The 13118-nt window shown below is 37.7% G+C and overlaps 1 protein-coding gene across 1 annotated transcript; it reads right to left on the bottom strand.

Moving 5' to 3' along the window:
* Window positions 1-1150: 1150 nt before the first annotated feature.
* Window positions 1151-2092, bottom strand: LOC102276009 (olfactory receptor 8G1). Its single transcript, XM_005902664.2, has one exon. It carries the CDS (start codon window positions 2090-2092, stop codon window positions 1151-1153), a length of 942 nt encoding a protein of 313 aa, XP_005902726.2.
* Between the last annotated feature and the right edge of the window lie 11026 nt (window positions 2093-13118).

The following is a 13118-nucleotide window of genomic DNA, read 5'->3' as shown; positions in this document are numbered from 1 at the left end:
ATAGAGATATGTCACTTAATGTGAAAAAGTTTACTAGTTGTTGTTTGCTTAATCTATAGAGTAATTAAAAATCATGTTCTGGTTCAAGGTCACAATCTAGGAAGATCCACAACTCTGATTGCAATAATATAGCAAAATGCATCATATTTTCTCTTTATCTTAAAACCAAATTTATTGAACTATAATTTACATGTGGTAAAATTCTACATACTAAGAATTTTCTCAATATCAATATAGGTGAAGTTCTTCTGTTTGGGTATAGGAAACCATGGTAATCTGGACTGAGTATTTGAGTTCCAGATACCAATGTATCTGCAGATTTGTTATATTGACCCATCAGATACCAACCATACATATTATTTTTTAACACATGTAGGTTGAATGCATGAAAACCCAAGTTTTGCTTCAGGAATATTGGCTTTTTAACTTTTTTTAAATATAAATTTATTTATTTTAATTGGAGGTTAATTACTTTACAATATTGTATTGGTTTTGCCATACATAAACATGAATCCGCCACAGGTATACATGTGTTCCCCATCCTGAACCCCCCTCCCTCCTCCCTCCCTGTACCATCCTAGAAATCAGCTGTTTACAAGTTATATTACCTGCACTGGGGTTTGATACAGAAGCTACTTATGTTCATTCTTCTAAATTTTTGTATAGAAATAATTTATGATGTCATCAGTTTTATTGCAGATCTTTGAAGAACTCGTCAAATAGAAATTTAATTGATTTTAACTTTTAAAAGTAGCTAATTAGAGAAAGTAATGGACAAAGACAGTGTGAGATATATATGGCTTCCCATAAATGTTTTTAAAAAGGAAATAAGAAAGCTGTCAAGGACTTTCTAGTCTCAGGAGCTATCTTAGGTCCCACAGATATGGCAGTAAAATACAAGCATTGGGTAACCTTTATGAACATTACAGCAGATAGTACATTTTGGACAGTAAGCATGCGAGTACACACTGAAAACAATAAATGGCATAGTAGGAGGCACACTGGTTTGAGCGATGTAACAAAGCATGGAATTTTGTTCTTAACTCAGATTTTAAGCTCTGGTAAGGATTTTGAAATAAGAGAATCATACATCCATTCGGTGTAACAAGCAATGACTAGATCTAAAATATCATGCTCATCTTATGTCTGGTCACAAAAACTTTCTTCTGTCAAGCATTTTCTTCAGGGCAACATTGACATCTTTATTCCTGAGGCTGTAGATCAGGGGATTCAGCAATGGCACAACAATAGTATAAAACACAGAGGACACTTTCCCTTGGTCCATGGAGCTCACAGATGATGGCTGTAGGTACATAAATGCTTCAGATCCATAGAAAATAGCAACAGCTGAGATGTGGGAGCTGCATGTGCTGAAGGCTTTGGACCTGCCCTCCGTGGAATGAATGTGGAGGATGCTGGAAATGATGAAGATGTAGGAGCTGAGGATGGTCAGGATGGGGGCAAAGATGTTAAGTGAACCAAAGCATAGAACCAGTAATTCATTGACATAGGTGCTAGAGCAGGAGAGCTTTAGGAGGGGCAGAAGATCACAGAAATAATGGTTGATCACATTGAATTTGCAGAAATGAACCCTAAGCATGCAGCCTGTGTGAGAGAATGCACATACCAGTCCCATCACATACACTCCACAAATGAGGGAGAAACAGGCCTGATGGGACATGGTAATATTATACAGCAAGGGGCTACAGACGGCAACATAGCGGTCATATGCCATTGCAGCCAACATGTGACACTCAGAGATAGCAAAAAGGAGGAAGAAGTAAAGCTGAGTTATGCATTCAGGGTAAGAGATGATGTTCTTCTCTGTCACAAAGTTCATCAGCATTTTGGGGGTAATGACAGTGGAATGACAGAGGTCAATGAAGGACAAGCTGCTGAGGAAATAGTACATGGGGGTGTGCAGGTGAGAACTGAGCCCAATCAGTGTGATCATGACCAGGTTTCCCACCACCGTGACCACATAGATTCCTAGGAAGAGGAGGAAAAGGGGCAGCTGGAGTCGTGGCTGTTCTGTGAGCCCAGCGAGGGTGAACTCAGTCACTGAGGAGTGATTTTCTGCTGCCATTTCCATTTACGTAGTCTCTGGAGGGGAAAGAGTAAAACACTTTAATTGGAGGGAATTCATTACATTCTTTTTCATTTGGAATAGAGTGCTCCATATAAATGATTCACAGTTTTGGCATCCTTTCCACCTATATAATCACTTAAGTCTGGGTCTATTTATGGAAGGAAAGTACATCTACATTCAATACTTGCAAAGCCTCATTTTCAACTATAATAAATATATTTTCTATTAAAGCATTTAGCCATGTTTATAACCATAAAAACATGCATGGCAGCTTTATTCATAACAATGCAAACTGGAAACAATTCAAATTTATGTCCATCAACTGATGAATAGATGAGTAAGTCATACTATAATATGTACATACATAACCATATGCATATCCACATATATACATGTATGTATGTGCATATATAAACATATATAAACATATACAGCAACATATAGAGATGGTGTCTATAGATGGGATTTAAAGTGTGGCAGTCTTTTAATTCATCATCCTCAGCCACAAACTGCCTCATCCATCTACCCTATGATGCCATGTCGGTATTACCATTTTCTATTTGTGCCATAAAAATCAACCCTGAATATTCATTGGACAGGATTGTTGCTGAAGCTGAAGTTCCAATACTTTTGCCACCTGATGCGAAGAGCTGACTCATTGGAAAAGACCCTGATGCTGGAAAAGACTGAAGGCTAAAAGAGAAGCAGGCAGCAGCTGTCTGTCTTTTTGTTTTTTTCACATGAAATAGTCCTACCATCTCTCTTTGTCTCTGTTGTGTTGTAAATATGTTCTCTTTTCTTTTCCATCTTACTTAAGTTAGAAATCATCATGCAAACATTCTCCAACACCTTGTAATTGATTTGACTTTCCCACTTTACATTCAGAAAACTGTTATTTCTAAACAGCACATTTTTAGATTTGAGATATATTTTAAGTCAGTTGATGCATCGAATCATACTTATTCTCCTCTGTATAGCAAGTAAATTGCATAGTGTTTAGGACATAGGGGGATACAAATGGGATTTTATAAGTAATTCCATACACAAATGTATGAGAATATTTACCTGAATTTTCATGGTATTATTTCCAGACTTATAGTCTCAAGCCACAGATGTGAGATTAATACACTCACCTTTCTTCTTGCTGGAAATCTCAATACCAAATTTTGTTTGCAACATGCTTCCTTTGACTCAGAAGATAGCTCTGTATTGGTGTCAGGAATGATAGGTACCCAGCTTTCTGCTGTCTTTAGTGTTGAGAGGGCTGGCACAGCCCCTTTTGAAGCTGGTCTACATCACAGGTCAGCATCTCTAATTCTAAGTCTTCAGTGTGTGTTTCTTCAGCCTCAAGGTAGCAAACATCTGCACCTTTCTCAGTTCTCCCCTGAGTGGTTGTGATCACTGTGCTATGAAGGTGTGTCGTGGATTTCATATAAGCCAGGCAGTAAATAACATGGAGTCAAATACTCTCCAAGGATTTCCTTTTCTCAGAAGACAAGCTCTTGAGAAAGAAGCAGTTGCAGTTGACATGTCCCCAGTTGTCTAACTTTTTTCCTTCAAGAGGAATTCTCTGTCAATCCTGAACTCAACAATTAGTGACCAAGATTTCTTCACAGGATCACCTGGAGATTTTTTCAAAATAAAATCCTCAACCAGCATCAAATCCTTCTCAGGAGCATTTGGGATTTTGAGATTCTGCATCTCATACAAGCCCCTGGCCAGTTCTAGTTGTTCCTAGTCCACTCTGTGAATAAAAGGTTTTAGAGGATTGGGCAACATTCTGACAAGTTATCTTAATGTTAAAATGGCAACAATTCTTAATATGATGAAGTAAGTCATTTATGCTTGCAAAAATGTATTTAACTCATTTTACATGTAAATACAAAAACACATATTAATTCAAAGTCCAATCTATATGTTATTGGATTTAAAGTTATGGGGTAAGAATTCAGAATATTGACTTAATTTTTGATTTTTTAGGTGCTCACTATTAATGATTCTAGTGCTAAGCTGCATATATATAACATTTTATTAGGCACTTATGTTTCATGTTTCCTCTCTTCTTGTATATTGTATTTTCACTTTTTGTTCTAAAACAGGAAAATTGGAAACATACTTAGAAATGATTGAATCAAGGTAAATTGCACACTCAAGTCAGGAGAAATCTTATAGTTAAATATAAGAAGACTCATTTTTATTTTTTACCAGTTTATACTTTTGTTACATTGAAAGTAAAAGGCACTCAGTTGTTTCTGATTCTTTGTGACCCCATGGACTATGAGTCCACAGAATTCTCCAGGCCAGAATACTGGAGTGGTTAGCCTTTCCCTTCTCCCTGGGATCTTCCCAACCCAGGGATCGAATCCAGGTCGCCGGCTTTGCAGGTGGATTCTTTACAAGCTGAGCCACAAGGGAAGTTAATGCTTCTCAATTTTAGATACTCATTTAAACTCATTAAAAAAACTTATCAGGGAAGTTTTTTTTTTTTTTGCTTTTAATTTCAATACCAAGGTTGAACCCTATGCCAATAAAGACAAAATTTTAGGTGTGAGGTCAGATATCAATATTTTTCAAAAGCTCCTTAACTTTTAATGTGCATGGGAATAACCTAAAGATCTTGATCAAAAGCAGATTCTGATAGTAAGTCTTGTGTATGGTTTGATATTATACATTTTCAATAAAATCTTTCAGATTTTACCACTATTTCTCGTCTATCGACCACTCTGAGAAACAAGGTTCTAGAGGATCTTTTGTTTTAAATACCTTCCACTGGAGTTCTTTCAGATTCAAGGAAAATCCACCATACCCATGCACCAAAAATCTTTTAGCTTTGGGTTTGCTATGGCTGCAGGATTCTGATATGTTTGGAGAAGAATACTGTGTGTCTGGAATGCCACTGTATAAGTGAACAGATTATGATTGAAGTTGCTTCAATGTGCCAAATAAAAGAAGTGACAAAGAGATTTGGAATTTGGTAAAGGTCAGATATAGAAAGAATGTAAACAAGAAGTAAAGAGATCATTCCTATATTATTCAGAAATTAAAAATATGAAGAGATCCATATAAGCCATTCTTTCATTTCTGACAGGTTATATGTTCTGATTTAGCTAATTTATATATAAATTTATATATTCTGGACTATATATAACAGACTAGGAATCTTGCCTAAGATAGAAGCTTTAATTGTAGCCGTTCTACCTTCTTTTATAGTATTGATGAATATTAGGTCAAATAATATGAAAATAATAAGACAAATCACATGAAAATTAAGTCAAATAATATGAAATAGTTGAAGATGAATGTTTGACATTGATGAATGAATGGATAATGAAATACATGGGTGGTAAATAAATTATGTTATATATATATAAACATAGTCATAGTCATATATTTGGACACTATAGTTGAATAAGGCAGCACACTACCCAAAGAATGTTGATCCGTCAGTAATGAGTAAGACGGTTTGACCTGAGACGAGTCAGAAGACAACTGGGTATTCAGAGTTTCATGTGAATTTATAGTTACCACATGTTAATGCCCAGAAGCTAAAAAGGAGCAATATGAAGGGAGATAAGAGATGTTTCCAAGATAAAACTGACAAGAAATGGCAATTGTTTATAACTTACATGGCAAAAGGCATGAACCTCATGAAAGTAATACAGCTCACAGAATTTGGGGTTATTATGAGTAGCTGTTAACATACATTTATTGTTGTAGTTTAGTGGCAAGGTTGTGTTGGATGGACGATTTGCAACCCTGTGGACTGTAGCCTGCAAGGCTCCTCTCTCCATGGGATTTCCCAGGCAAGAATACTGGAGTGGGTTACCATTTCCTTCTCCAGGGGATCTTTCCCAGCCAAGGGCTGAACCCACGTCTCCTGCATTGGCAGCTGTATTCTTTACCGCTGAGCCACCAGGGAAGCACCTGTTACATAAACAGTATAACACTAATGGTGTAAAGATAAAAATGGGTTGGGCTCCTTGTGTAGAAATTGTTGGTATTGAACATGATAATTTGAATGTCTTTGATAAGTCTTATCATAAGATTCTGCAATCACTCTGCATTTGGTCTTTTTGCTTGATCAACACAAGTTTGAAATATTTTGATTGTTTTCATTAAATCAAATGAAATAAAAGTGAAGATCACATTGGAGAGATCTAACAAAAAGCAATACAATCTCACAGAAAAATTAGATGCTTAATGTGTAGAAAGAAATTACTGGGAAGGCCTTACACTTACCCACAATTACATGGGGCTATTGGGCTCCAAAATCACTGCAGATGGTGACTGCCGCCATGAAATTAAAAGACACTTACTCCTTGGAAGAAAAGTTATGACCAACCTAGATAGCATGTTGAAAAGCAGAGACGTTACTTTGCCAACAAAGGTCTATCTAGTCAAGGCTGTGGTTTTTCCAGGGGTCATGTATGGATGTGAGAGATGGACTGTGAAGAAAGCTGAGTGCCGAAGAATTGATGCTTTTGAACTGTGGTGTTGGAGAAGACTCTTGAGAGTCCCTTGGACTGCAAGAAGATCCAACCAGTCCATTCTAAAGGAGATCAGCCCTGGGATTTCTTTGGAAGGAACGATGCTAAAACTGAAACTCCGGTACTTTGGCCACCTCATGCAAAGAGTTGACTCATTGGAAAAAACTCTGATGCTGGGAGGGATTGGGGGCAGGAGGAGAAGGGGATGACAGAGGATGAGATGGCTGGATGGCATCACTGACTCGATGGATGTGAGTCTGAGTGAACTCTGGGAGTTGGTGATAGACAGGGAGGCCTGGCTTGCTGCGATTCATGGGGTCGCAAAGAGTCAGACACGACTGAGCGACTGAACTGAACTGAATAGATTACTTTGTGTAAAATCACAGTTCTTGGAGCCAGACATTCTAACCTCTGTCTTTATTATGTTTGGGACTATGGGGACATTTACTGAAAGTCAACAAGCTTCAATTTATTCATCTCTTAAATGGAATCAATACTAGGGCTTGCCTTGAAAGAATATCATAAATATTAAAGAAAGTTGTCTAATATAAAGTGCTGGGCACAGTGTTTGATATTTTATACTAGCTCAATAATAATATGTCATTACTTTATGATGATCATCTTAGTTATTCTTGTTTTTGTTTTCTTAATATTACACTGAAACTTTAAATCTCAAGAGTCTCTGACTTTTATTCTTGATATTTCTCCATAAATAGTCATATAACACAAATTCAAAGGTTTTAGCCTGAAGGGTATTTGGAAAATGTATTGTATGGAAAATGATCCTGAATTTCCAAAAACTTGAACAATAAAACTAAAATATTACATATCTCAGTAAAGCAAAAGTTTATTTCTGATATGACACTAACACTATTCATCTACATTTTCCACTGTCCAGAATTTTCTTCAGGGCCAATTTGACATCCTTATTCTGCAGAGTCTATGTCAGAGGGTTCAGCATGGGCACAGAGCAGGTATAAAACCCTTGTCTTTATATGACCCCCTTGGTCCATGGGCTCACAGATGATGACTGCAAGTACATGAATGTTGCAGATCCATAGAAAACAGCAACAGCTGGGATGTGGGAACTGCAGGTGCTAAAGGCTTTGGACCTGCCCTCCGTGGAGTGTACGTGGAAGGTTTTGGGAGAATGAAGATGTAGGAGATAAGAATAATTAAGGCAGAAATCAGGACGTTGAAAGAACTGTAGACTAGAGCCAAAAATTTGTTGAAATAGATGCTAGAACAGGATAGCTCCAAGAGTGAAAAAGCATTGCAGAAAAACGGTTAACCACATTGGCCTTGCAGAAATAGAGTCTCGAGATAAGCCAAGTATGGAATGTCGACTGAATGTTTCACGAGACATAAACTGCTGCTGTGAGCTGGAAGCACCTATAATAAGACACGATGGCATTATAAAACAAGGGGTTACAGATGGCAACGTAGTGGTCATATGCCATTTCAGCCAACATACAACTCTCTGCAATAATAAAAAAAAGAAAGAAATAGAGCTGAGTCAAGCATTCAGGGTAGGAGATGACATTTTTCTCTGTAACGAAGTTCACCAGCATTTTGGGGGTAATGACAGTGGATTGACAAAGATCAATAAAGGACAAAGTGCCAAAGAAATAGTACATGGGGGTGTGCAGGTGAGAACTGACCCCAATCAGTGTGATCATGCCCTGGTTCCCCACTACTGTGACCACATAGATTCCTAGGAAGAGGAGGAAAAGGGGCAGCTGGAGTTGTGGCTGTACTCTGAGGCAGCGAGGATGAACTCATTGAGGAGTGATTTCTAGGTTCCATTTTCTTCTCAGCAGATTCTAATTAAAAAAACAGAAAATGAATGTATTTCTGAGAGAGAGAGAGAAAGAGAGAGAGAGAGGGAGAGAGAGGCAGAGAGTAATTCTGTGGAGATCATTCTTTATCCTTCATCAGAGGACATACATAATGCAGGGAATTCTCCAGTATCTCCTACTACTCGAGGACAAACAATCATTCTGGTTGAACTAGAATAGAAATTATAAACATCAAGAACTTTATAACTTAGAAATTTCATAAAGTTTAAGAGAAACAACAATTTATAGATTTTTAAAGTCAGTCAACATGAAGATTTCTAGTATTATTTCTGAGTACTCTTCTTTCCTCCAAGTTTCTCTATTGACATATTAATATCATGCATGTCAAATAACATAGCATTTTCCTTCCATTTATAATAAGTAATAGTAGTGTATGCTTTCTATAATTAATGCAGGAGGATTCACAAGTCTGTGGAAGTAGCTGTATTAGTTGGGGCTGTCTTTAGTAACATCTTAGCTGAAAATACCTGAAATGTGACGACCAGTATCACTTCACCTGAGATCTGATGCTTTAATGTCCCAGCTTCCTTCTCCCTGGACTTTGACTCCAGAGGGCAGAAATGCAACTGCTTGGCAGACATCATGCTTATACCTCAATAGGTTTTTCCACCCCAGGAACCATTCTTCTTATTCTAATTTGGATGATGTTAGGGGTGAGAGTATAATGACCTAAATACAAGTCATGTACTCCAACACTGTGACCAGGGCATTGGTGTACCAAGATTGATCTATGCAATTTGGACTTCATGACTTAAATGGTGGAGATGAAAACATGATTCTATTCTCCAAATCATAAAGTTCTTTTGAACACAAACACTAGGTGTTTGGTATGCCAACCTTTTTAAAATATAGTCATGCATTTTGCATGTGCTCTCAATAGAATGCAAAGATGGAAGAGATGTGGATGAGTAAAGTACATGCAAAATAAAATCAGTAATTTTAGTGTCAATTCAATACTACTCAACAGTGTGATGTATTTTTTAAAGACCAATGTATATTTAGTTTAGATTAGCAAAGGAAATGAGTAGGTTCTAGAAAATAGAAATTCATATTCTTAACACTCACGTGATATTTGGCTATTGTGCTCAGTTTGAAGTAAAATACTGTGTGATATAGGAAAAGCTACACAGTTTCCTAAATATGATCTAGAAATCAGTTATTTTAAGATGTTTAAAACAACTGAGAATATTTTTTTTTGGCAAAGCAAAAATTCATGTGGCACAAGACAGTTATTTCAACATTCATCACATGGCAGTGAGAGGCACTGAACTTATTGTATACATTCAAGAGACTGGGTAAAATTAACTGCCTCACCATGGGAAGAAATATTTGGTTTCACAGCAAAGACAAACATCCCTATCATCAGAACACCCTGAGCTGACAGTCATAAAAGTTGGAGCACAGACAGAATAATCACGTACATAGTAGATATTCTTTAATGACATACCTAATGAGTAGTTGGATTAAATGTATTTCTATTATCTTCTAATGGGTCCTGAATATGGTAGACAATAGAGGTTTGAATCCTCAATTCAACCCCATTCTTGCTGTGCGGTCTTGAGATAATATGTCTACTTTCCAACTCTCTGAAAAACAGAAATACTAAAATCTACCTTCTGTGTATATTCAGATAAATGATTCCTATGAGATGCTTATTTAACTTATATGCAGAGTACATCATGAGAAAGGCTGGGCTGGAAGAAGCACAAGCTGGAATCAAGATTGCTGGGAGAAATATCAATAACCTCAGATATGCAGATGACACCACCCTTATGGCAGAAAGTGAAGAGGAATTAAAAAGCCTCTTGATGAAGGTGAAAGAGGAGAGTGAAAAAGTTGGCTTAAAACTCAACATTCAGAAAACGAAGACCATGGCATCTGGTCCCATCACTTCATGGGAAATACATGGGGAAACAGTAGAAACAGTGTCAGACTTTATTTTTTGGGGCTCCAAAATCACTGCAGATGGTGGTTGCAGCCATGAAATTAAAAGATGCTTACTCCTTGGAAGAAGAGTTATGACCAACCTAGATAGCATATTCAAAAGCAGAGACATTACTTTGCCAACAAAGGTCCATCTAGTCAAGGCTATGGTTTTTCCAGTGGTCATGTATGGATGTGAGAGTTGGACTGTGAAGAAAGCTGAGTGCCAAAGAATTGATGCTTTTGAACTGTGGTGTTGAAGAAGACTCTTGAGAGTCCCTTGAACTGCAAGGAGATCCAACCAGTCCATTCTAAAAAGAGATCAGCCCTGGGATTTCTTTGGAAGGACTGATACTCAGGCTGAAACTCTAGTACTTGGCCACCTCATGCGAAGAGTTGACTCATTGGAAAAGACTCTGATGCTGGGAGGGATTGGGGGCAGGAGGAGAAGGGGACGACAGAGGATGAGATGGCTGGATGGCATCACTGACTCGATGGACGTGAGTCTCAGTGAACTCCGGGAGTTGGTGATGGACAGGGAGGCCTGGCATGCTGCGATTCTTGGGGTCGGAAAGAGTCGGACACGACTGAGTGACTGAACTGAATTGAACTGATGAGATGCTTAGCACAGTCTCATACCCTTGGTAAGAACTAAATTTTGTCACTATTATTTTATTTTTAATCTATTGAGTTTCTTTTCATTATATCTTTTGTTTCAGCAGCACTTTCATTCCTGCTATGATGGCTGGGATTTTTAATTTTTTTTCCTTAAGACATTTTCTTGTCTTTTCATGTATTTCATGTATTTTCATGTATTTCTACCTAAATACATACAATGATACTGAAATTTGAAAGTTTTACTAGATATTAACTCCTAAATATCAATATTTTCCAAGGTCTCCAAATAAAGTTTCAATAAATTTCTGTCATTCAATGATTTACATCACCCAACAACAAAATCTTTTAATTTTATGTCCAGGTATCAGGTATCACATGATTTAACAATTACACAAAACAGCATTTGGTAGAATCTCTTTTTTTTGACTCATTATATTTCTTTATCTTCTCCTACACATTCCCAGTGTATCTGATGAAATTTATTCAATAGTTAAGTCATTAAGTTAAGGGCTTTAATAATGAAAACCCAGTTAATAAGACCATTTTTATGTGCTGAGGAATACACTTCTCAAGTTTACGTTTAGCACATGCTTAATTCTGTATCAATTATTATGAGTTATTTATTGGCTTTTCTTCTGTACTAGACTGGAAACTCAATACAGTGCTTGGTACAATGCCTTATATACAAGTATCAATATATATCATTTTTTAATAAAATTTTTGAAAGGAGTGTAGTGATAAGTTAACATAGACCCCCAACACAAGTGAGTGAAGCTCTCACACTGCATGAGTGGAGGTGAGTAAACAAATACTGGCCATAAGTTTCTCCAGTGGGGACAGAGAGATGATATGGGAACCTTTGTTCCTCAGGGACTGTGAATATTAGAGTGAGGACAGATAGACACAGAAAAATAGCTACTCACATCTATTAGTGCACTGTAAGGGAGATGGTTGGATGGCATCACTGACTCAATGGACATGACTTTAGGTAAACTGTGGAAGTTGGTGATGGACAGGGAGGCCTGGTATTCTATCGTTCATAGGGTCGCAAAGAGTCAGACACAACTAAACAACTGAACTGAACTGAACTGAAGGGAGCTAGAATAGAAGATCAAATTTTTTAAAGGCTAGGACTGAGATTCAGATACATCCCCCTTGTTCTCCAAAACGCCAGTGCTGTGTATTATTCTCCTCTATTTCTCTGAAGGGAAAAATGGTCTGGTGATCCTGGTAGATAGTTCTGAGTACTAGGCTTACAGGACTTCTTGTTGTAGGGTCATAATCTAGAAGACTCTGTTGTAATGATTTTGAGTCATTGGTCCTGACTTCTGTTGAAGGCAATTCAGTTCAGTCGCTCAGTCATGTCCAATTTTTGTGACCACATGAACCTCAGCATGCCAGGCCTCCCTGTCCATCACCAATGGCCGGAGTCCACCCAAACCCTTGTCCATCGAGTCAGTGATGTCATCCAACCATCTCATCCTCTGTCATCCTCTTCTCCTCCTGCCCTCAATCTTTCCCAGCATCAGGGTCTTTTCCAGTGAGTCAACTCTTAGCATGAGGTGGCCAAAGTACTGGAGTTTCAGCTTTAGCATCAGTCCTTCCAATGAACACCCAAGACTGATCTCCTTTAGGATGGACTGGTTGGAACTCCTTGCAGTCCAAGAGACTCTCAAGAGTCTTCTCCAACACCACAGTTCAAAAGTATCGATTCTTCTGTGCTCAGCTTTCTTTATAATCCAATTCTCACATCCATACATGACTGCTGGAAAAACCATAGCCTTGACTGGATGGACCTTTGTTGACAAAGTAATGTCTCTGATTTTTAACATGCTGTCTAGGTTGGTCATAACTTTGCTTCCAAGGAGTAAGCACCTTTTAATTTCATGGCTGAAATCACCTTCTGCAGTGATTTTGGAGCCCCCCAAAATAAAGTCAGCCACTGTTTCCCCATCTATTTGCAATCAGGTGATGGAACTGGATGCCATGATCTTAGTTTTCTGAATGTTGAGCTTTAAGCAACTTTTTTACTTTCTTCTTGCACTTTTATCAAGAGACTCTTTAGTTCTCCAGTTTATGCCATAATGGTGGTATCATCTGCATATCTGAGGTTATTGATATTTTTCCCGGCAATCTTAATTC

This window comes from Bos mutus, chromosome 29 (genome assembly GCF_027580195.1).
Source record: "Bos mutus isolate GX-2022 chromosome 29, NWIPB_WYAK_1.1, whole genome shotgun sequence".
NCBI lineage: Eukaryota > Metazoa > Chordata > Mammalia > Artiodactyla > Bovidae > Bos > Bos mutus.
Note: the sequence above shows the minus strand (reverse complement) of the source record. Positions and strands in the feature narration are given on the sequence as shown.

Coding starts and splice junctions, on each gene's coding strand:
- LOC102276009 (XM_005902664.2), bottom strand. CDS start 2,092: ATGGAAATGGCAGCAGAAAATCACTCCTCAGTGACTGAGTTCACCCTC.